Here is a 24,782-nt window from a genome sequence, read left to right on the forward strand (position 1 = left end):
GCGGAGCCCCTCCCGGGGAGTCGGCGCTTCGGAAAGTGGAACCGCGGGGCGCCCGGGCGGGGACACCCCGGCAGCGGCGGCCGCACGTGGGCGCCGGCAGGACGCGGGGAACCGGAGGGCCGCGGGCTCCCCGGAACCGGCCCGAGGCCGGCGCGCACCGCCCGCGAGCCCCGTGGGGGCCGCGCCTGGGGCGCCCGGGCCGGGCCGCCCGCGACGCGCCGGGGCGCAGGGCTCGGCCCGCGGGGGGACGCCCCGCGCTGCGGCAGGGGCGCGGCTCGCGGAGGGGCGAGGCCGGGGCGCTGTCCGGGGCGCGGGGCCGGGCCGTCGGCGGAGCCGCAGAGCCGCGCGGGCGCCCGTCCAGGCCCGGGGCGCGCGGGGGGCGCGGGGAACGGCGCGCGGCCCGGGGGCGCCCCCTCCAGCTCGCGGGGCTCCTCGTGCCCCGGCCCGCCCGGGGAGTGAGCCCGGGTCCCCGGGGGGCGCCTCCTGGGGCGGCGAGGGGCGGCGGCGCGCCGGGCGGGGCGCGCACCCCGCGCGGGAGGGGCGGTTGCCCAGGAACGGTCCGCGCCGCCCGCGCGACTGCGCGAGCGTGCGCGTGCGCGCTGGTGCGCGCGCCCCGGCTCCCACCCCGTCGGCCGCGCGCCGGCCCCGCCACCCTCCCCGGGCCGGGGGCGCCGGCCGGGCCCCGGGGACGCGCCGCTCGCGCCCGCGCGCCCCCGCCCGAGCCGGCCGCGCCGCGAGGGGCGGGGCGGGGCGGGCGCGCGCGGGGCGCGGGGGCGCGGCGGCCTCGCGCTCGCGCGTGCCGGGACGCCCCGCGGGGGGCGGCGCGATTGTGAGGTGGCGCTGACGCACGTTCCGGCTTCTTAAGCGGCGGGCGGCGGGGCGGCGGCGCCCGAGCCGGTCTCGGGAGGCGGCGGTGACCGCCGCGAGGGGCGGCGGCGCCGCGGTCCAGCCCCGCTGCCGTCCCGCCGCCCCGCCCGCCGCCGCCGCGCCCGCCCGCCCGCCGCCCGCCGCCGCCGCCGCCCATGAGGGACCTCGGCCTGGGGCTGCTGCCGGCCGGCCCGCTCCGCCCCGGCAGCCCCGGCGCCCGGCTCCGCGGCGGGGCGCCCCGGCCCGACGCCCCGCGCGCCGCCGCCCCGCCCTTCGGGCCGCTCGCGCCCGCGCCGTGGCCGGCCCCCCGCCCCGAGCCCGCCCCGCCCGGCGCGGCCCCCCCGGCCGGCGCCCCCGCCGCGCGCGCCGCGCCCCCGCCGAGCCGGCCGGCCGAGCGGCGGCGGCCCGGCCCGACCCCGCCGGCGGCCGCGGAGCCGCCCCCCGCCGCGGCCCGGCGCGAGCGCGACCCGCCCCCCGCCCGCCCCGGACGCCCCGCCGGGCCCGCCGCTCCCCGCCCCCGCGCCCGCCCCCCGCCGCCGCCGCGCCGCCTCCCCGCGGGCCCTCAGTCCGCGGCCGCCGCCGCCGAGCAGCCAGCCGCGCCGCGCCCGCGCCCCGGACGCCCGGCCGCCCGCCCCGCCCCGCCCCGGCCCCGGCCCCGGCCCCGGCGCGGCCGCGCCCCATGCGGGCCTGGCCCCCGCGCCGCCGCCGCCGCTGAGCCCCGCGCCGGGCGCCATGGAGCCCGCGAACCGCCCGCTGCTCGGCAGCCCCGGCCCGCTGCTGCCCGGCGGGGCGCTGGGCGCGGGCGCCTTCGGCAGCCTGCAGAGCCCCGACCTGCCGCTCCCGGGCGCCGGCGGCGGCGGCGCGGGCGGCGGCGCGGGGCCGCCCGGCGGCGCGGGGGGCGGCGGCTCCGCGTCGCCGCCGCTGCCCGGCTTCGGCGCGCCCTGGCCGGTGCCCGCCGCGTCGCCGCCCCCGCCGCCGCCGCCGCCGCCGCCGCCGCCCCAGCAGCCGCCGCCGCCGCCGCCCGGGCCGCCCGCCGCCGCCGCCGCCGCGCCGCGGGGAGCCCCGCGCTGCCCAGCCCCGACGCGGACGGCGGCTTCTACGCGGGGCTGCCCGCGCCCGCCGGCCCGGCCTTCTTCCCCGGCTTCGCGCCCGTCGCGCCGCACGGCTGCGCGGGGCTCGGCGGCGCGGCGGGCGGCGGCGGCTTCGGCGGCGCGGGCGGCCCCGGCGGCGGCCCCTTCGCGGCGCCCGCGGGGCCCGCGCCGCCCGCGCTCGGCCTCCCCGCGCCGCCCGCCGCCGCCCCGCCGCCGCCGCCCAGCCGCCGCTCGCCCGTCAGCCCGCAGCTGCAGCCGCCGCACCCCGCGGCCGCCGCCTTCCTGCCGCCGCGCAGCGCGCTCGGCCACCACCAGGTAGGCGCGGGCCCCGGGCCCCCCGGGCCCCCCGAGGCCGCGAGCCCCCCGAGCCCGGGCGCCCCCCATCCTCGAGCCCCCGACCTCGAGCCCCCCATCCTCGAGCCCGGGCGCCCTCGAGCCCCGAGTCCTCGGCACTCCCCCTTAAGCCCCCCGATCCTCGAGCCCGGGCGCCCCTCGAGCCCGCGGCACCCCCTCCTCGAGCCCCCCATGAGCCCCTCGGAGGAGCGGGGCCGTGGGCAGCGAACTTGGGCCGGGGCCGAGGCCCGCGGCGGGGGGGGAGCCCGGACCCCGCCGGCGTCCAGGGGGCGCGCGGGCGGGGGCCTGGGGTGCCCCCCCCAACCCGCTGTCACCCGCCGCCCAGCGGGTCCCGACGGCGCCCGCGCCCCAGCCCCGGGCCGGGTCCCCCGGTGTCGGGAGCGGCGTCGCGGGAGTCCCGGAGGCCGCCCCGGTGCTGGGAGCGGTGTCTCCCCCGGAGCGGGGCTTCGGGGCGTTGGGGCGGCCTGACCCGGGTCTGGATTACGGGGGCGGGGGCCGTGGCCTCCCGGCAGGGTCCGCGCCCCGGGGCCCTCGAGGCGGCCCCGGACCCGAGGCGCGCCCGCGGGTTCTGCTGGGGCGCGGGCAGCTTTGGGGGCGATCGCGCCTGGGGCCCCGGCCCACGGGGTGGGAGAGAGGCCGGGGCTGGACCATGGCCGCGCCCGCCCCGCCTGTAACTTTTCCGTTGACCAGTTCAAGTTCCCGAGGCCGGTCTGCGGGGCGGCGGCGCTGCCCGGGCCGGGGAGCCGCGCGCGTATGGGCCAGAGCAGCAGTTGGGGGGCTCGCCGGCGTCTCCCCGAGAAAGGAGAGCTCGGCCGGCACAGATGCAAGCGGGGGGTGGGGGGGGTTGAAATAATGTCCCGCTCCTCCGTGATTTGCATCATCTTGAGCAACAACTGTCTTTTGTGTCGCAGGGTTTGAGCTCTAGGGGTTGCGGGGTCTAGGTTAGTGGGGGACCCGGCACAGGTCCCCGTGGACTGTGCGCGGCTTCTTGTGAAAAGACGGTCTAGCGGGGAGCACGAGAGGCCACGCGGCTGTCGTGTGGCGTTTGGGGTCCCTGGAGAACTGGGCACAGTGTCAGCGAGGAAAGTCAGGCCCTGGAGAATGGAGAAATGCGTCCCTGACCCCTTAGCCCTGCGTGTTCCGAGCTGTGTGGAGAGAATAGGAGACGCGCCTGTTGGTGGTGATGCCAGCACTTAAATACGTCTGAAAAAACAGGCGGTGCAGATCAGGTGTTTCTTTTTAATTGTCTTGTAGGAAGCAGGTTTGTCAGGAGTGTGAGGTTATTGACTTGTCTCCGAATGTCCACACTTCTTTGGTTAGCTATGGGCACAAAACTATTCAAGCGTATAGAAACTTACTGAGAACGTAATGGCTCGCAGGTCGTCCTTCTAAAAAACCTACAATTATAGTCTCTTGGTGGGTTTTCTATTCTTTGATGACTTGACTTTTCTTGCCATGGTTCTCGTTTAGAATATAATTTACTTTTGAAAACGAATCAGCTTATTGGAGACTTACAATATTAAGATCTCTACCAGGCTCATCAAAGCATCCAGTTGTTTATCTTGAGTGGATCCACCTATGGGTTACATCAGATAATTGCTTAATAGTTCATGGGTGATTAAGTGGAATAAAAACAAAACCCTTTAAAGAAATTATACAACAATGGAAATAAAATATTTTAGATGCGTGAACAATGCAAAAAAAAAAAAAAAAAGACATTTCCTATACTGTTCCTATCCCCCCCAAAAAGTTGTTTAATTTGTGCAAGAGAATACTGCCAGATGTGATCATGACCCATGTTTGCAGTGGTACAGGTTATCTAGAAAACTTAGTCTAAGTACTTCACCATGGGTGGGACATTGAATTGGTAAAGACCATATTCTGGGCTATCTCTCTGCCTAGCAGAGTGTAGTAGCTTTAAGAGCACGATTTAGGTGATATCTTCAAGGATCTTCAAAATTAATTTCAATTTAGAAGTAAATATTTTTTTTTTTCATCTGAAGGGGAAAAACGTCACAGCGTGGTTCTAGTTCAGTGATTGTCCTGAAATAGCTGCTTGATTCCTTATGGTTCGTAGTAGACAAGAGTATGAAAATTCACCTAGCACTACATGAATATGTTTTCAAATAGCAAGATCTCAAGCCTATCGCTTTTTGTAAACTAGTCACAGTATATTCTGTTGCTCCTGTGTATTTCATTTTTTTAAGGTCATGTCAATTTTTAGCTCAGGTCTAAAACACGGATGGGAATTAGAAACTCCTTAAATGCCTCCAGTGTAAATCCCTGTGTTTTCCCCAGCCTCTTCTGAAACAGTCTCCTTGGAGCAACCACCAGAGCAGCGGCTGGGGCAGTGGAAGCATGTCGTGGGGAGCAGTGCATGGCAGAGATCATCGCAGAACTGGAAACATGGGCATGCCAGGAACTATGAATCAGATATCGCCATTGAAGAAACCATTTTCTGGTAATGTCATAGCACCGCCGAAATTTACTCGCTCCACTCCATCACTGACTCCCAAATCGTGGATTGAAGACAATGTGTTCAGAACAGACAACAATAGTAATACACTCTTACCCTTGCAGGTAAGAACGGTATGTAAGTGGCTTTGTTTCTAATGTTAATCTTTCAGAGGAGGAGGAGTTTAGGTGGTGGTAGCATGTGGTAAAATCAGTGTATTCAAAAAAAGTTGTAGTTTGTAGGTATAGAATTTAATTATCAAAGGATAAAATACCTGCGTAGGAAAAAAATGAGACTGTAAGGAATCCTCTAAGCACCAGTAGCAAATAAGCTTCACAACCGGTAGAAAATCGGCTGTATTTTCTTAAATACACATTGAAGCTTTTAATTGGCAACTCCTGGGGAATGCCTTATTACTCTTTGACCCCCAAAATGAGTTTTTCCTACAGTACAACAAAATTTTAAAGTCTTCATAATTATGCATAGATCTGATTCTGATGGACTGTATGTATATTAGAATATACTTGGTACAGCTGTGGTGATGACCCCGAATATTTGGGCCTTTTACGTCAAATTAAAATTCGTCTTCACTGGTTCAGTGACCTTTTGTCTAAAAGTGGACTAACGGTTATCATCACTAGACATTTTTTCAGGCCTTTTAATAGTTTGTTGAGATTACAGGTTAATGAAGTTTCTTATGACTATTTAGAATTAGATTTTTTTCTAAGACCTATAGAAGGTGGAACAAAGATGCAAGATAGACCTTTGATTGTTTTTGTTTTCTTCCTTTTTGGGGGGGCGGGTATGGGAAAGAGAACTGCTTATTTCTGATGAAAACTTCTATGCTATTGAAGGTGAGATCTAGTTTGCAGTTGCCAGCTTGGGGCTCAGATTCACTCCAAGATAGTTGGTGCACTGCAGCCGGAGCCTCCAGAATAGACCAGGTAGGCTGCACAGTGGCTGTTCTTCAGGATTTTGACCAGGAGTTTAGTATTTATATTATGAACAGGATTTATTTATGATTCACTTTCATTGATACCTCTTTAAACATATGTCAGTGCATTAAAGCAATTTATTTTTTAAGTGTCACTTGACTTAAACTATTTAAATGTGAAATGCTTCCTTTCCAAATTCAAAAGTAGTTCATAATCATTTTATCTTTCCAAAACATCATAAATTTGCGTGTGGAAAAAGAATGAAGTATTCAAGAGCACCTAACTTTAAACATCAGTCAAACTGAATAGATTCAATCTTCCTCCAGAATTATTTGCATTTAGATACAAAATCCTATGTTTACTTGACATCCGACTTCATATTTCACTAATATTTTGCAGAATCTTTTAGTAAACTTTTAACATGAAATCTGTATTTGTCTTGGGATATATTTCTTAAAAAGCGCTATGTTCGTTTAGTTTTCTTCACCTTCATCTAAAACTTTATGGTAATAGTATTATTTCTTTATTCTAAATTTTGTTACTGCTTTCGTATATCAGCTTCTTCTAAGTGATTAGTTTCCTATGGAAAAACCCTGAGTCGGAAAGCTGGGAGTCTCTTAATCAATTGTTTTTCAAGCACGTTGTGGTTACAAACCTCCTCTCTGCAGACTAATACCGAATGCAGACTGAGTGCCAGAGGATGAGAATTGTTAGTGGACTAATAGCAAACTTAGTCCTCACACGTGAGGCTTCCTTAGCACAGAGCCGAGTCGAACGCACCTCCACACTGGGCGTGGCAGAGGAGCCGGTCTGGGGCTCCTCAACCTTGGCAGTGGCCCTTCCCTGGTGGTTAGGAGTAAGGACTGGGTAAATACATAATACCTCTGTAAATCTCCTTCTAGTCTGGAGGTTAGCAGTGACCCATTAGCAGTTGTTTGAGACGAGGCCTCCCTATGTATCGAGGAAGGACGCCCTGGACCTCCACTTAGAAATAAGTAGTTCACGCGTGCAGTTTGTATTTATCATCTTGTTGATATGAACTGGTTACGCATCTCTTTCTTACTCTTTCCTCCACTCTGGCTCGTTTATGCCAGCACCTTTATGTTACTCAAGTTGAACATGTGCATGCCTCGGAGAGGGTGTGGTGAGAGAGGAAACTTACAGTAATTGTTTTGAAGATGGCAAGGGACATGTTTCTAGGGAGGAAAAGACAATTATGGGAGAGCATGTGAGGAAGAAGCAAGGGGGATGCCTGTGGGAGAGGGAGGTACCTGCAGCGAAGACACAGGATGGACTGGCTGCCTTCCAGGGCCTGTGCTTGGGAGCATGTGTGCAGTTAGCTGGCGGAGGCCAGGGAGCGCACAGAGGCACGGAGCACAGGGACACGTTCAGGCTGGGCCTGCAGAGTGCCGGGGCCACCCGCACCAAAGGCCTCCCCGCCTCCACTTAGATCCCAATGGGAGCCCCTGGGCTTATGCCCATTGCATACGCTAGGGGGTTGGGGAGAAGAATTTTTGTGCTTAAAGTATCTTTTTTGGTAAACTGCTGAAACATTGGCATAAGGACTTTTGAACCAGATATGGGATGTGATCAAGTTAAAGAGAGTGGTAAAAAGGAAAAAAAGAAAGGAAAGTAATGTGAACTAGAAAGAGCTAGAAGATGTGAAACATGATGTCCCTCTTCCTCAGCGACTCTTTGTGACTTTGGATGGCACAGTTAGGAGCTTTCCTCTCTCTGGAAAAAGTTTCTTTATAAAAGGAGGACCTTGAAGTTGGTCATGCGGGGCCTTCCCAGCCAGCTTTGGTCTGTGTCAGTCACAGTCTGTCCTCCCCTGAGTACACAGGTCTGCTGGGGGCAGGGCAGGTACAGTATATGACCTCCCAGCTGATACTGAAAGTAATGTTGAGGTTTCCTTGGAGCACCCTAAGGGTGCTTATTATGCAAAATTCGTTCCGTGTTTCTAACTTTCCATAAAAGGTTGAGGTATTTGAAGTTAAGGTTCTTCAAAATACAGCAACAGCTACAAACTGCTATTGGTATGTTAAGCTTTTGGGTAGGTCCTTGCTATTTGGACAAGTTAAAAGTACAGAAAATACTCAAGCACATAAATACTTGGGAATGTTACTTTCATTTCTGATTCTTTTATCATGCATAGTATTTTAACGAACTTTATTTAAAATGTTATTTTAAAACATCTAACTTTATTTTCTTTAGTCTCAAATTTATTTCACATTATAGATATGAAAAACAAAATTCTAGAATTGAAATCTTAATTCTTGTGTCTGGATACCAAGAGCTGAACTTGTAATGCAGTTTATGGAAGGAAATAGTTTTGTAGATTGTTTTTCTTTCAGTTGTATGTAAAAATTTTTAGGTTGGCATTTCCTTATTTTAAATAAGCTACTCTTTCTGGAAAAACTTTAAATTTAAAACTTTTTAAGAACAAGTGTAAATTGTGATGCATATTTCTGACACTTACAATAGATATTAATGTCAGTGTTAATTGCTTAAGGCTAAGAAGTACTTTTCTTTTAAACACTATTAACTAGTTATCCTTCTAAGAAATCACACTTAAGAGTGTGAATTCTAAATTAACTTGAAATTGAATCTGCAATTAGACTTTAAGGTTACAGTATCTTATTAATTCGTGAATATATTAAATCATAGAGCGAGTGTGCTAGCAGCTGAGGTTATTACCAGTTAACATATGGTGCATCAGTGTTTTGTAAACACAGCATCGTCACACCTTTAAAACAGTAGCTGTGAAGACTATGCTGGGTGCCGGCCTGGCTTGGAGCTGAGAGATTGTCAACATACTAGATTTTTGTCTCAAGGAACTTCTGCCTGCAGTTCTTGAGTTGATGTGACATAAGCTACCATGAATTACTTGAAGATACTGAAGATCAGAAAATAACTGTTACATGTAAATACGTGATAATACAGGGATCAGTCTCAGAAAAGGATTATAATTTGGTAGTCTTTACTCACCTCACACAAAAGTTAATCGATAGTAAGGGGCCAAGGCCGATTTTTCATTTAATAAAGCATTCCTTCGGCTGTGGCTCTGACACCAGATGAGCTCCTGGGACATCTGTCCTCACCACACGGTTAGACCTACCGAGGAGGAGGGAGTGGAGCTCTGAGAGACTGCTGAGGGGCGGGGACTCTTCTTCCTGCTTCTTGTCCTGTCTCGTTCTCTGATTGTGTGCGAGACATTCTCACACCAAACATTTTCTACTTGCCTTTCCGTTTTTCTTTACTCCTTGTGGATACTAGAATAGCTTTAGCCATTGAGGCCTTTTACAAACTAAATACATGTTTTTCAGGATCACTGTGGTCATAGTCTGTCGAGGTTCGGAATACCAAAGGAATTCAAGAGCTCCGTATTACGTAAAAGGACTTTTCTTTATGACCCCTGGGGCTGTGTTGTGGACTCCGCTGTTCTCTGCATGGAGAAGGTGAAAGTCCAGGGGGTGAAGGGGCCTGAGGTGGACAGGAGGGCAGCGGGGCGTGGGGGCCAAGGGGCGCCCGCTGCTCACTCGGGCGCGCCGCCACAGCTGTGTAACCCGGAGCCTGTGGGCAGCATCTGAACTCGAGGACTATATTAGTGCAACTTTGTTTTGTTTTTAAGCAAGAATTAGAGAACTATCCACAAACAAATGACAAGAAGTTCCTCTTTCTGCTTAGGCAGAAACATGTTCAAACATCGTTTTTTAAGATGAAGATACCGGGTGGCACCATAATTCAGCTCAAAACTTTTCCTTTCGGAGAATACTTCATTGTCAAGAGGAAAAGTGTGTACTTTGATTACTTCTTTTGAAATAGAACATTTTCTATGTTTTGATGAGTTTTTCTGTGATAGGATCTTAACTGTCATCAAAGATAAAACATCCCCTAAAAGTTTCTTTTTAATTAAGTTTGAGTTCCTTTTTTAATACATTATTTTGTATAATTCTTACATCGTTTTTCATTTTTGCATAATGTATGCATTTTCATTTTGGTTATATTCCCCATACAATTCCCACCCCCTTTTTCTGACCCTAATCCCTCTTCTCCTCCCCCTACCCCCCACTGTAGTGTGTCTCTGGTCTATAATTGCTGGTTGATTTTGATTTTTACTTTATTGCAATTAGTCTTTTTTCCTGGTCCCTTATTTAGGTTTTCTAAACTCCTGCTATGAGTGAGACCATCCGGTATTTTTCTTTTTCTTTCTGGCTTATTTCACTGAGCATGATCCCTTCCAGCGCCATCCATGTTGCTGCAAAATGCATGAGTTTATCCTTTTTGATTGCTGAGTAATATTCCATGGTGTATATGGACCACATCTTCTTGATTCAGTCATCTGTTTTTGGGCATTTGGGTGGTTTCCATAGCTTAGCTATTATAAACAGTGCTGCTGTAAACATGGGGGTGCAGGTGCCCTTTTGAATTAATGTTTCTGTGTCCTTTGGGTAAATACCTAGGAGTGGAGTTGTTGGATCATATGGAAGCTCTATCTTTAGTAGGTCAAGAAATCTCCACACAGCTCTCCATAGTGGTTGGACCATTTTGCACTCCCACCAGCAGTGCAGGAGAGTTCCTTTTTCTCCACATCCTCGTTTGATGTACTGATTTTAATATTGTTGTTGACCTGCCTATTTATTTTTCGGTGTTCATGAACTTTTTTTCAGATTATTCTCTCTCCAATTAGCATTGCTTTGCTTTTTCTGTATTTTTTAAAATCTTTCTAGGATCTTACTGTCGCTTCTCTAAGTCTTTGTGACAAATGTCTGGATGTAAGAGATAATCGTTTCTCTCCCAAAGTGTTCAGATACAGGCCTGTTCATTGTTGTCAGACTTTGTAATCAACCCACTTAGTTGGTTCTTTGCCAGGTAGTTTTCATATTCACAGCAGATTGGGGTAAGCTTTTTCTTAACAGAATTTCTTAATTTTTGTGAGCTATCCTAGCCGTTCTGAAATAGCCATGAGCTAGTTATAAATGTAAGTTACATCACTGTGGTTTTCCATGGCTGTTGATGCTGACCAGTAGTGCTGTGTTTATGGTTACTTATCATTGTTCCAGAATTTCCATTGTAGTTTTAAAACCATGGCAGTTGCATGAATACAGTTTTTTTCAAATTTCCCTATTTTTGTTTGAGTGTTTGAGTGTTTCATTATTGGGTTTGTTTCTATTTTCAGAACTCCTATTTTAATTTCCGTGCTTTACTTCATGGAATTTTCTGTATTTTTGCACATGGACCTATAGATGCCATTAAAATATAGAGAGCAGTTTTGAGATGTCATGAGCTCTTTGCCTGCTGAAAACTATTTGGTGTTTCGTGCTTTAAAAGTCACGTGGGATGCAGCTGATGCATTACAAAGTGGAACTAAGCTAAATGTTTAAATGGCTTTGCTGTCATCTTTGCTAAAGTCAGTTTGTTTCACAAGGAAATACTTGCTATGGAATGGAGGACAAGGGGCTTCAGCAGTGGGCATCTCACTTATGTGTATGTATAAATTCATTCAGTTGGGTCGGTAATGAAGACAAAGTTAATACCTGCAGCTTTGTTGAATAACAACCTCAGAGTTGATCTAAGAGTGCTCACTGCTATTTATTGCATCTCTTACTTGTATTTTTCCCCTTCTTCCTGTAAATATTATCCGTGACCCATTGGCAGTGTATGTAGAATTACTCCATTAACTTTACTGTGCCCTCAAGGGGAGGGGACACTCCTTGGAATGGAGATAGAGAGTGGCCAAAAATAAAGTGGTGATAATTGTCACCACAAAGTAAGTTCATAGGGTGACTGAAGATGGGACAAAATCTGATTCAGCTCAGAAAATATCAGCCTAGGAAGATAGCCCTGAACTATAACCATATGCATATACTTGCTTTATATATGTATTCTACTCTGCAGTAACGTTGGGGAAGTAAGATTGTAAGTACATCTAATACACTCCTAGGAAATGCATAATAAAGCATATCTGCTGAGGTTTTTTGCCTTTTTCGTGAACAGATTTTATCCTGATAGTTCACATTTTTTATAATTCTGTTTAAATACATCTTGAAACTTTGAATACAGTAACACTTAGTCTTTTATTGTATGAAAGAAAGTCGGAAATCCAGGTCACAAGCAGGACCTCATTAATGCCTGCTACCTACCTCAGCCTAGTCAGATGGCATTGAAGAACCTGTTGCATGGAGGATTCTGAGCCGGCCTAATATTCTTTGTAGTTACCCTGCTTAAACAATAGTCTTTATCCTCACAGAGCTCAACCTCAACATTTTTGCAAAGTTTTTATGGTAGAGATATAAAGTACTAGTCATTCAGCAAACATTTGAGAGCTAGTGATCCTCCATAATTAGAAGATCCCTATCCCTTATGAACTTGGACGGTCAGTGAAAGAGGAAAGTCAGTAAATTAGTTATGAGCCAAGGATAGTGGCTGTCATTCTTACTCAAGGGACTTGCTGGTCTCTATTCTAGCTTTCTTACATTTCTTATGCAGTACTTGGATTTTTATTCTGTCTACGAAGTGGATTTTGGTTAGGATTTTAAAGTGGGTTATTTTTAAAGCAGATTTCTAGTTGTCTGGCATAATTATTTTCGTGAAATGGAACCAGTATAAAGAAGTTTAGTAACTTACTCAGGATGAAGCATCTCATCTCACTTAAGTGCTTCCTTAAGTGAGGTCTCTGGACCAGCAGCCTCCACATCTGACTTGTTGGAAGGGAGAAGCCCAGGGCCCACCACACACCTGCTGAATCAGACCCTGCGATGGGCTCAGCAGTCTGAGTGTATTTATCAGGCCTTCCCGAGGATTCTGAACCTCAACTTTTAGAACCTTTTCTAGCTCAGTGATTATCTGAGACTCTCGCCAATCAGGGTCACTATTCTAGGGAACCTCCCTTTCTGACTGTTGTGCTGTGTAGACCTCAGGGATCTTTAAGTCAGAATAAGTTGGGGTGCCAAAGCAAGCGACTGGTGATGGAGCTGGAGTGAGAGCTGCGGGCCCAGCCTTCTTTTCATCATCCAGTATTTTCATACTTTTAATTCCTTGTCAGCAACTTGCTTAGTCTGCAATACTGATTCTGGATCCCTAGCCTTAAAAAACTCAAAAAGCACAATTTAAACGTCAAAGTAGAGGAAATCAGTGTATTTTCAGGAAAACTGCTTATGTTTTTATTCTTTCTAAAACACTGATTCTGGATCTTGTCTGCATTGTGGGCCCTTTTGGAAACTGATAAAAGCCATCAAACCTTTCTTCAGAAAAAAGTGTCTGTGTGGCAGGGGTGTGCACTTGTGCACACAGAGTGTCAGTATGATCTGAGCCTTTTTGGTCTTTGTTGAAGCTCATGGACCCAGATTAAGAAGTGCCTAATTGTGGTTTCCGTGGAGACTTTTTTCCCTACTTTCATGATTCTTTCCTTTTTTTTTTTTTTTTTTTTGTGCTAATCATTTTCTGAGAGTGAAAAATAGCTTGCCTGCCACTCCCACCTCTACCCACACTTGTACAAATGCATGTGCTCGCTCACGCCCATGCGCTCTCTCATGGGTGGGGTTAGTACTGACATATTTTTGGAAAAGACTCCCAGAGGAATTGGTTGGCGTGGGCCAGAGCTTGCTGTGATTGTTCCCTGTATACAAGTACCTTGAGTGTGTGTTAAGCTGAAAACAGATTCACTTCATGAGTGTTCCAAGAGTCAGATTCTCCCTAGTAAGCAAGTTGGGGGCTTCACATTCAGTCAGCAAGCCTGCTGACTACACACAGCCTTGTTCTGAGAATGCTGGGGTGGGGACTGGCCCAGACCAGACAGCTTTCCCCTCTCCTCACCCACCTGCCTTTTTTGCAGGAGGCTGGAAGGAGGAAGGGTTTAAATTTAAAAATGAAGATGAGTAGTAAGGAATTCGGAGAGCTATAGGGTGTTCATCTTTGTTCCGATACTAGCGTTTCATGTTTTTAATCTTTACTGTATGTTTTTGCATTCATTGTTGTGGGGAAATTTTGGATGAGTCAAATAATTTACATGTTTGGTAGATGTTTAAAGTATGGTGCAATGACAGAATTAAGTCCTTTTTCCCCTCATACTTATTCAACTGCCAGTTTCTAGCTTCCTAAATATATGTACAAAAATTTTAGAAGTTAAATCACTGAAAATGCTTTCTGTGTATATAGCATTTTTAGAATCTTTGTGAGTCAAGAATGATAATAAAAATATTTTTACTGTCTTGCTTTAATACTGCCAATGAAATGAGATTATGTTTAATATGATTTTGGAGATATCTGTATTATATGTGTTGTCCTCTAATGCATAAGATCCTTAGTTATTGCTATTATGTTGGGATACAAGCTGATTAATAATAGTATTAATAAGATGTTCTGCTTTATGTAAAGAGATTTGGATGGTACATTATTGTTTTTTTTTGAAAATATTGCATAGATTATAGAGTCTTTTTTTCCTTCTCTTTCAGGATCGAAGTCGAATGTATGACAGTTTGAATATGCACTCTCTGGAAAATTCCCTCATTGATATTATGAGAGCAGAGCATGATCCTCTAAAGGGTAGGTGATTTTAGAAAAAAAAATTGTCATCCACCAGTTTGTCTGCTTATTACCATTTATATGAAAATGAGCTTTAAGGAGCACCTATGTTACCTTGTTAGTAACAACCGTTGTTTTTGTGAAATTCCATACTGTTTCCTTTGTGGCTTATTATTTAGATTTACACAGAGAGAAATGTAGACCTGTCTCTCTTGACTTGTAATTTAAGAAAAAGCCACTGTTTAGAGACATTCGGCGGATAACCAAAGGGTAAAAAATGTGTATCTAAAATTGTATAACAGTCACTTTTCTAGAACTCTTACCAACTGTGGAAATATTTTTAAAAACTCCTTGAAGCCCATGCATTCACAGCTTGGGGTAATAACAACCTCCACTTACTGAGGTTAACTACTTTATATGCCTCCTGTTGTCATGTCTTAGAGTTTGGGAGAGAACATTTTATAGTAGCTTCTCTGAAGTAGAGAATAGCCTGTCTTAAAAATTGAGGCAAAATGAAACCAAGAATCAGCCCCAGAGATCTTAGGATGTTAGTGTTAATGTTAAATGTGTCTGCAGAAAGCCCATTAGCACACCTGCTTTCACTTAAGACACGCCTGCTAGTAAAGGTTTTACATTTCTTTATACTATATATATATATATCATTGCCTTTTATATTAGCAGTGAAAATCCAGCAGACTGTGACCTTGAGTGCTGAGAGGTCGTAGTTATCCATGCGCCATCAGGATAAGTTATCCTGACCTTGGCAGCTTAGGACGGCAGCACGCTCGCCCCTGCGTCGTCCCTGTGGCCAGCAGTCAGGAGCAGCTCTGCGAGGGGTGCTGGCTCGGGATCTTTCTCTGAACTGAAACTATGGATTGCTCTGTAAACTTTCTACATGTTTAATTCTAGAAAGCCAAATAAGAACTCCCTGGCCAGATTTAGTATAAAAACTTCTAGAACCTCAGTGTTGGCAGCAAGGTGGTGGCTCACGGTTCAGTTGGCAGTACTGACCCGATACCTAAACGTTTTGTTCTGTTTCTGAATTTTGCTTGTAGAGGAGTATCTTTGTCTTTCTAATTTATTTTTCAGGAGCTCGAGAAGCTCGAGGATCTTTAGTGATCATTGATGTAGTGAGACTGTGGTAATTCTCACAGACTCATAAAGAAAGTTATACTTTTCAGAGGGGGTAGCGGGGAGGAGATTTCCAAAAGCATCCTAGTTTTTTGAGTAGCGATACATTGGGGTCTTGTTCTCTGTCACCGGCTTGCTGCTAGTTCCAGTGGCATCTGTCTTGGATCCCCTGTTTGAGACCAGAAGCCAGCACTTTCTGGTTAATGAACGTTTCTCTCGGTGTGGCATCTCTAAAAAGAAAACTCTTATCACTCTAATAGCAGATAAAGTTGCCATTAACTATTAGCAGGGTAATGACCAGTTCTCCGTTGTTCTTTCTCCAAGTCTTCTCTGCATAGGTCATTTGAAGATGTTAATAGAAAACTTTCTCTGCAGCAGTCTTAATTGGCTCTGTCTCTCTTTTTTCTTTTCTCTTCTTTTCTCCTAGCTGTGTTGTAGTAAAAGTGGAGGGAAACCAAGAGAGGAATCTGGAAAAGAAAATGGAAGCAGCGTAAGGCTAAGAGGAAGTTGATCATAGGAAAAAAATCTCAAGTGAATTCAAAATTCTTTGGTTAGAAAGATTATCCTTGGCCATGGAAATTGGGGAGTCATCACGGTGACAGCGCTCTGGTTTGAGTTGGAGTATTTTATGTTCCACATTCATTATGGGAGGAAATACAATGCAAGCACTTTGGAGAAACCTCTACATAGAATAAGGGGAGATTGCACTTGCACAGCTTCCTCATGTACCTGTGTCCATTATCCAGAAAGCCACAAGCTGCCATTTAGTTTTCTCTTCTGGTTACTGGAACCAGTTCCTCTGTGCTGGGTGGCGCAGTGTCACCCTCACTCTCCTCCTCAGATCGCTCCACCTCCACTTGGCCTTGCACATCTTCTGCCAAAGCCAGGAGGTAACGAAGAGAAGAAATCTGTCCCGGTTCCTCCCCCTTCTCTGCCTCCTGATCTCTAGGCCAGCACTTCAGCCTCTACCCATCTCTGCTCTCTCAGCATCTCATCCTCTCAGAAAATTATCCTCTGTTTAACAGAATTTTTTTCTTTTCTCCAAAACATAGAAAATCAAATGAATCTTAATTCTTTAACATATTTCCCCAAAAAACAGCTTCACCTTCCTTATGTGATCCACTGAAAAATGAGAAGGGAATTTGCAGGGCAAAATTTTTAAGTGAATTTCCTGTTTCCCTTTATATTGATAGTGAAAGTTTCTAGAAAATTTTGCAGAAACTTGAATGATGAGAGTTTTTTTTTTTTAAAGATTTATTTATGCATATGAGAACTGGAGTACAGACCAAAGGTGCAGGGGGTGAGAGGATTCACCAGAGACAGAGTGAGGAACAGAACAGGCTGATTGACTGAAATACACTGCTGAGGGGAGCAGCAGGCGAGACAGGAGAGGTCTGCTGCGCCATGTGGGTCAGCTCCCTGGCCAGCTGGGTTGGAACTCCTGCTGCAGAGGCTGCAGATAGCTTCACAGTGCTGTGCATAACCCCTGGCACCACCAGGGAGGCCCAGAGAGGTTATTTTAGTTATGTACTACTATGTAACAAATTACCCTAAATGTAACAACCTGAGACAATAATAAACACATCATCTCACACCATTTCCATGGATTTGAATAAATTCAGAGCTGTTCTTCTGGTTGGTTCTGATTGAGGATCACGTGAGCTAGCATCGAGACAGAGACCTGCAGTCATGTGACGGTTTAACTGGGTCTGGTGGGCGCTATTCCAAGATGGCTCACTGGTATGTTGGCAGAAGAACTTGATTCACGCCCAGGTGGGCCTCTCCACAGGGTGACTGATCCCCTGAGAAGGGGTGATACACTTGAAGCTTGCAAGTGCCCTTGCGTGGATGTCTCCCTTGACTTACCCTCAGGAGTCTGTAGTTGTGATGACACCCCAAGAGCTGCATGGTTCGTTGCTGCTCAGCTGGGGAGGGGTCTGCTGCTCAGATGTGGATGCGAGGAGGCAAGGGTCCTTGGAGGCCAGTGTGGACGCGGGCTTCCCCTGGCATGAAAGCAGAAGCTAAGTTTGCATTCACTTTCCCTTTTCCAAAGGAAAAGAGGTTGTGTCAGGAAGAAAAAAGGGGTCTCTGGAATCCAGACAACCAGTGGCATGTTAGTGAAGGGCAGAAGGACCACCCCTTGCCCACCAAGGTCCAGGTGCTCTAGAGCTTGTTTCACCTCCCCACTGGTGTCTGCAAGTCAGTAGGGAGCCTCCACTGTCCCACGTGAAGGCTTTTTCGGTCTGGCATGGCAGGCGGGAAGAGTCTGGTCTTTTGGGGGTGAGATGAGAAGCGATGGAGAGAGGTGAAGCTCTGAATGTGCTTTCCTCCACCCGAGTCCTGGTCCTAGCCCAGCTGCGTGCGTTGTGTGAAACGGGCTCCTGGGGAGAGGCACCCTGTGGCCCCGTGTGTAATGGGCACATAGAATGTGTACATATGCTACGTAGCAGGTCTCCTAGTAACATTCATGTCACTCAGCATCATTTTGTTACAATATTAATGAGAGAAAGAGAAGTCTTTCCAGTGATATTGAAGAAAGTGCTACTTGAGGACCTTGCTTTAGTTACTTGTGGTTTTGAGTAAAGTTTCCAGCAACCTCTGCCTCCTGCATTAAAGTGAGGACTCCTGTATACAAATGACCTGCTCGAATTGCTCTGTAGGGAGATGAAAAAGTACTTAGGTGGGAATCCAAGGGTGCCCCTAGTTTAGGTGTGGAGTGAGCCCTGAAACCTGGGCAGCACAGAGGGCCGGGGAGTAGCAGCTAGACAGGGACTGGGGTGTGACCACTGAGGAACTGACAGAGACGGATCCTGGCAGGGCTTGTTGGGCAGCCCTTGTGTGCAGTGGCCCTGACCAACCCGCCGAGTTAGTCCGCAGAGGTTTCTCACTGTTAACATCCCTTTTCTTAACGATGGCCTTGATTCATGGCCGTTTTTCCCTTTTCAAAGGAAAACAAATATGGATTCTTTTAATGGTCAGAGTAAATCCTGCTGTGTCAGCTGTGGTTGTCTGTTTGCAGTTTTGTATTTGCATACCTACCTTCAGTAATCTGATGATTTTATGTATGTGTGGGTCTGTTCATTCCCCTTTAAACAAAAGAACAAGACAACGATTGTTAAACTCTCTTCCCTGCCTACCCCCAGGATTTGCAGAAAGGTCTTACTGTGTAAGCATTTTTACGGAAAGCTTGCTTACCCCTCCCGCAAAGTGTAAGGGCAAATGAAAAAAAAAAAATTTAACTTCAGCTCGTAAAGGTTGATTTGAAAACTGTAGGAGAAACAGTTCCTGTAACAGTTCTTGGAAGCAGCCTCTGTCAGCCCCAGCCCTTTACCGGTTTTCCCGAGCCAGTGCAGGGCCTGGGGAGAGGAGGTAGAGGCCTGGGGGTTGCAGCACACGTCCGCACGGCTCTGCCTCTCGGGAGTTGTGTTTACTGTTTTGCCCTGTGTTCATATATTGTGTCACTTTTATTACTTGCTTGTTAATTGCTATTTTCTGAGACTCCTGACGAATCTTTAAGGCAGATAATCTCTGAGAAAACCAGGATTCTCTAAGGCACTCGGCCATTGTGGTTGCCCCAAACAGTCTGCCTCTGTCTCTCACTTTCCTTTTCCCTCTAACTTTGAAGTACAGTTACAAAAAAGCTTGAATAATTTTCTAAAAGTCTCTAGTTAGGTGAAGATTCTTATGTTTTTGAGCTTAAGAGCTTTTAAACTGAACCAAGACTGTGAAGCTCTGAGAGACAGCATGTTTATCCAGCGGACCCCCTTCCCAGAGAGGGCGCTGTGCAACTCGAGCTGTTGAGATGTTAATGGCACTTATTACAGTGCAGCAACGTGCGAAATCAAACTAACGCCACCAAGTCAGAGGTCAGACAGCCACGTCCCTCTTAGCAGGCCGCTCTGCTCATCCTCTCTGTGGAGGGAGGGATGCATTCCTCGGGACTCATCGTACTTTGCTCCATCCGCTTAATTTCCTGGAGTCAGTATTTTCACAAGCACCAAAGAAAAAACAAAAGAAGATGAAAATCACGTTTATTACAATATTTTTCAAAAAATAAAATTGAGGGGCCTCCCTGGTGGCGCAAGTGGTTAAGCACCGCACTATGAAGCTGTCCACAGCCTGCAGCACAGGTTTGATCCCCGGCCGGCCAGGGAGCAACCCACATGGCGAAGCAGACCTCTCCTGTCTCACCCATAGCTCCCCTCAGCGGTGTTTCTTTCGGTCTGTCTGTTCTGTTCCCCACTCTCTCTCTGGTGAATCCTCTCACCCCTCCTGCATCTCCGGCCTGAGCCAAAGCTCTTATATGCATAAATAAGCCTTTAAAAAAATAATTGAGGAATTGTTTTGTTTTTAAATAAAATGTCTCCTCTAGTTTTAGAAAGGAGCAAGCAAAATTGGCATATTCTGCCCCTTTTGCTCATTGAGCCCCCCCCCCCCCCCGCCATGGAGTCCTGACCTTTGATTAGAAGGAAAAAGTCATGAACTTGCATGCCGTTTACGTTGTCTTGAATGTATTCTTACTTTAAGAGACGATCGCTGCTGAATACACCTGATGATGCTTCGTGCTTCACTTTCTAAAGAAAGTGTCATTGCAAAGTTCCCTTGTCTTACCTGTCTGTATAGCTGCAGATTAAACAGGAAATCATGAAAATGTGTTTGAAAAGTTCTTGTTTTAGAGAACTTCTGAAGCTTCTCTCAATGCTTGTGAGAGCATCAGGTCTTCTACATGAATTATTTTTTCCCCCTGCCTTGAGGGCTTCTTTCATGAAGCCCTCCATAACTGTCATCTTGGGTCTTCATGTTCCTGGGAATTCCTTTTTCCTGTGAGCCACGTCCTGCCCTCCACATCCTTTTCTTCATGGTTTAGGTCTTTGTTTATTGTGCCCGTCTTGCAGCACCTTCCTTCAGATGGCACATAACCGTGTGGGAACGTGCTTGTTCTGCCTGTGTGAGATGGCGGGCTGGTGGGCTGTAGATGAGTAATTCAGCACCGTGGAAGCACTGCCTCGTTACCTCTTGTGTAACTTCTGAGCCCCGTTCATTTGTGTGAATGATTGCTTGTTCTGTTTTTTAATCTTTCTGGAACATTTTAGGATTGTGTTCATGCCTGTGGTTCTGAAACTTCATCTTCATGAAATAAGAGCCTTCCACGTGTGGAGGGAGGATGGGCTGCTGCCTGCCTGCCCTCCATCCGTCCGTCCAGCCAGCCCGCCCCCTGTCCATCTAACTCTTGTATTTCCTGCACCCTACCTTCCTTGGGTCCATTTAATTTGGAGATTAATTTCCTTCAGTACTTGAGAATTTTTGTTACTTCTTTGGTAACATTTTCCCTGCTACTTTTTGCATTTCCTTTTTCTGGAATTGTGTTATTGGAATATCAAGCTGCTTCTGCTCATCAGCTGCTTTTCTACTTTCCATTGTTTTATCTTTTGTTTTTGTTTTTGGAGATATTTGCTCATTTCATATTTTTCAGCTCCTGTTGATTGATTATTTAAAACAATTTCTCTGAAGAAAATTTAAGACCCTCTTTTAAAAAGTTCTCAAAGTTTTCCCTATTATTCCTTGATTTTGTTCCTTAGGAGAATTTACCTTTAAGATCTGTATTGCAGCATTTGAAGGTGATTTTTCCAGTTCCTTGTGTTGTCTGTGTAGCTTCTTCTAACTTCCTCTTTTCCCTTTGCATGGTTTTGTTCTTTTTTTTATTCTCATGCTGAGGCTTTTGTCAAATATCCTTTGCTGTCCATTTACTTTTACAGATGAGACACACAAATGGTGATCGGAAGCTCCTGTAGGCAGTTGGGGCCATAAATTAGTGAGCACAGCTGTGAGCCAGGCTGGGGGGACTCACAGCGCCTGCGTGTGTCTCTGGTCCTTTAAACACCAACACTCAGGTGTCAGCCTTTCAGGTGCACCTCACACCTCCCCTCTGTGATGGCCAGAGCTGCTTATTTCGAGCCTTTCCGGTGTCTGCTGCAGCAAATGCCTTGTTTCTTGATGGTCTTCCCTATGCATGGCAGGAGCGTGGGGCTCTGTGTCACCGGCGCCTCTGCTGTGCCTGCTCTGTCACTCTCACCTGTCCCTGCCCACAGCTTACGGATTCTGTTAAGGGGTCTCCTGTGATCCTGTCCGATTCTCTTTGTCCTGATGTGGTTAGACCTTTTTAAAATTTCATACTGTCACTTTAGAAGTCTCAGGAAGCAGCAGATAACCCTCAGTCACAGGTTTCCGTGACCCCTAATCTGGTATCTCCGTGGGGAAGCCCCCTACGCTCCTGGTCAGTAGCAGGTCAGTCGTTGAAGGTGGTTAGAGAATCATACTCCTTTTTCATGGGCGCACCATCTCACTTATTTCGGATTCAGCAGAATTTCTTTTTCAGCCCATTTATCTTTCCCACAATTCTGTGTCAAGGAAGGCCCCTTTGCAGCTGGATCTCGGGGAGTGCCAGCTCGTCGGTGGCTCTCTGGAGGTGACAGGCAGCGTCCATAAACAGCTCGCTATAGTTCATCTTTTCAAATCAATATTAAGAACTTTAAAAATTATTTACATGTAATGTGAAAGTTTTCTGACATCCCCCTACAGTTGGATATTTATGTTATTTCAGATTTTAAAATAAAATTCAGAGTGTTCTGTGGTTACAGACTTCACACGTTTGTTTTTGAGGCTCTAGATCTAGGCATATTCTGCCAGCTTCTTAGGTTTTATGCCAGTTTATGCTGCCGCTGGCAATGTTTACACATTCGTTGTTAATATTTTTATTTAAACCCTTTATAATTCAAAGTTTTGCATTCACTACTTCAAACTGATTTTAATGCTACCTGTGTGTATCTTAGTGTATTACCATCAGATTATTACCAAGAAAGACAGTCTTAGCAGGGATTGGTGACTCTCAGTTCACTCTTACTATTGTCTTTCTTTTGTGATTATGCTTTACTTGAACCAAACTTTTTGATAGTCTATGTTCCTTGTTGTTTCTTAGTATATTTTCTAATATTGATTAAACTTTTAACCATCGTAAACAATTATTAGGTGGGAAAGTTTGTGGCGGGATCCTGACTGAAGAGTGAATTAACTGGATTAATTTTCCTGGAAACTAAAGTAGATTGATGGTTTTTATTAGATGTAGGTAAGGAATGATTCATTTGCTCTCGTGAGGTCTGGTGCTTTGGATCTAAGGGTCTTTTCTGCATTTGTATGATCTTATTCTTAGGCTTTTATGAGGCATGCATTGAGATTTGGGAGTGAGGTCAGGAATGACTGTCCTGCCCCTGGGAGCTGAGCAGAGATTGGCGTTATTCCAGGTTGGTAACGACCGCATTCTCAGTGGATTTTACCAGACTTCCTATGAACCATTTTTTTTTTTAATTATTGGATTTGGAAATAAATGATATGTAGATTGTGAAAAAAATGAGTTTATCACAACAGTGGGTGCAATGATTTATTTAAAGTACATAAGAAGGAAGTATTAGCTCTTTTCATTTAAGGGTCTGTAACGTGTGTGTTTATTATTCACCTGCAATATGCAGCGTGTCCTATCATGACCTGTTGAACACTTGATACATGCCACATACTGTTTGAGGACTTTACATGTATGCATTAACATACTTAGTTCTTGCAACCAGGAGATAGTATGCACCCTTACCTTACACTTAGGGGGCTGTGGCTGCATATAACAATACTTGTCCAAGTTTCAGTGTAAGTGGTGAAACATGGTGGCTATTGATTTTGTGCTGTTAACCACTGCACCATAGTGCCTGTCTTACTGATTGGTCTAAGGCTAACTCTATTCTAGCCCCTTTAGATTCTAATATGTTAATATTTTTCTATTAAAAGGAATTGGCAGAATGTGTGGAATTGTTCTTCACTATTTACTTGTCCCTAGTAAGAGTGGGCATCCTTAATTGTGACTATTGGGACTTTGGAAATCATTTTTTGGACATACTCATTTTCTTTAAAAGAAAATGGTGGAGAAGGGAAAAATTGATCTCGGCAACTAGAAAACAGGAGTCTTTTCAACCCTCTCGTATCCAGACTTAAGGGATTTGGAATAAACTGGTAAAAACTGCTTCTGTAATTTGCCCTTCATTTAGAAGAATGTTCTTCCTGTGCACAAGATGGACATGATTTGGTACTGGGCTTTTTGATTAAGGTCATGGTTCACATAATAAAATGGGAAATCTCATTCATCCACACATGCCACCCTTTTTTTTTTAGATGCAAGAGATATAAAAAGGATGGAGCCTACCCTCACAGATCTCTTGTTTTAGTGAAGAACAGAAACAGAAAGAATCAGTGCTATACAAAGTAGTGTTGAGGGGATAAGAGGAAGAAAAGAGTTGCTGCTTTAGACAGATGATCTGTGATGACACCTCTTAAGGACACGAAAGAATGAGAGGTAGAAGGTTTGGTCTGACCGGGCACATGCACTTCATTTAGAAAGAAGAGGGAATAGGCAGGTCCCGAAGTGGGAACACGCCTGCATGCTTATGGTAGCCAAGTAGCTGCCCTTAGTGGGGACAGTGGCCGAGGTTAGGGGCCAGGTAAGAATTCTGTTTGTGGAAGGGTTTGCACAATAAAGCAACATGAGCTGATGTGGGTTTTAAAAATTGCCTCTGCATGGAGACCAGACTGCGTGGTAGGGAGAACACTTAGGTTTTCCTTCTACACTGTGAAGAAAAGGGGCTAATTTGGGCTAGAGAAACAGTGAAGGACCTGGATAGAAGCAGTCACATTTGAGTCTCTGTTGGTAAGAGAGCAGTCAGGATTCGTTGGTGGATTTTTACATAGATTAGACAGTATCAGGGGAAGTCAAGCCAAGGATGTGGGATGAGCATCCAGATGGCAGACAGTGTTGTATACTGGCTGACCTGCCGATGCATGGGCTGGAGCAGAAAGCTTGCAGCTAGAGACATAAACGATGGGGCGCCTGCTAGAGAAGATGGGTAAGCTTTCAGTAACAGATGATGTCACCTAGGAGTCTGCAGGAAGAGACTCCAGCTCAAGGGTGGGACACTGGGACTTAACATTGAAAGGTTCTCAAGAGGAGGATTCCTCTTGAGAGAGACGTGAGGGTGAGGGACACTGGTGGTGGAGGGCCAGGAGAGTGGTGCCTGGGAGGGGTGAGGTGCTATGGCAGCCAAGGCACATCTTCAGCCCCAGGGGCTTTCAGCTGACAGCCACACACGCAGAGGTTAAGACATGTTAGCTAAGTGATTGTTTCCTTTCACCCTTTCTAATTTCACATGTCTGCCAATTGAAAAAGGTTTTAATTCCGAGGAAAAGTGGCCACCATTTTTAAGTTCTTTCTAATGGTAGTAAATAAGTATTTTAAAGAAAGAACTCCAAATAGTCTCCAGGGTTGACTTGACTTATTGCACAACTTCCGGTATTGCTTTGTAGAATTTCAGTAAGTGGTAACTCATCTGTACA

General features: G+C 47.6%; 1 protein-coding gene across 3 annotated transcripts in view; it reads left to right on the top strand.

Moving 5' to 3' along the window:
* The first annotated feature begins 3,155 nt into the window (after positions 1–3,155).
* The window catches only part of CPEB2 (cytoplasmic polyadenylation element binding protein 2), a 57,968-nt gene continuing 36,341 nt past the window's right edge, over positions 3,156–24,782 (top strand). The window contains exons 1-4 of one of the 3 annotated variants that reach the window (XM_054688500.1): positions 3,156–3,541; positions 4,611–4,892; positions 5,622–5,711; positions 14,156–14,246. In XM_054688500.1, the coding sequence (XP_054544475.1) occupies positions 4,671–4,892; positions 5,622–5,711; positions 14,156–14,246 (403 nt within the window). In that variant the 5' untranslated portion in view covers positions 3,156–3,541; positions 4,611–4,670. The other 2 variants (XM_054688501.1, XM_054688502.1) reach the window with 2 other exon arrangements.

The sequence above is a fragment of the Talpa occidentalis genome, unplaced genomic scaffold (genome assembly GCF_014898055.3).
Source record: "Talpa occidentalis isolate TD23 unplaced genomic scaffold, MPIMG_talOcc4v2.1 talOcc4.6, whole genome shotgun sequence".
In the NCBI taxonomy this organism is placed as follows: domain Eukaryota; kingdom Metazoa; phylum Chordata; class Mammalia; order Eulipotyphla; family Talpidae; genus Talpa; species Talpa occidentalis.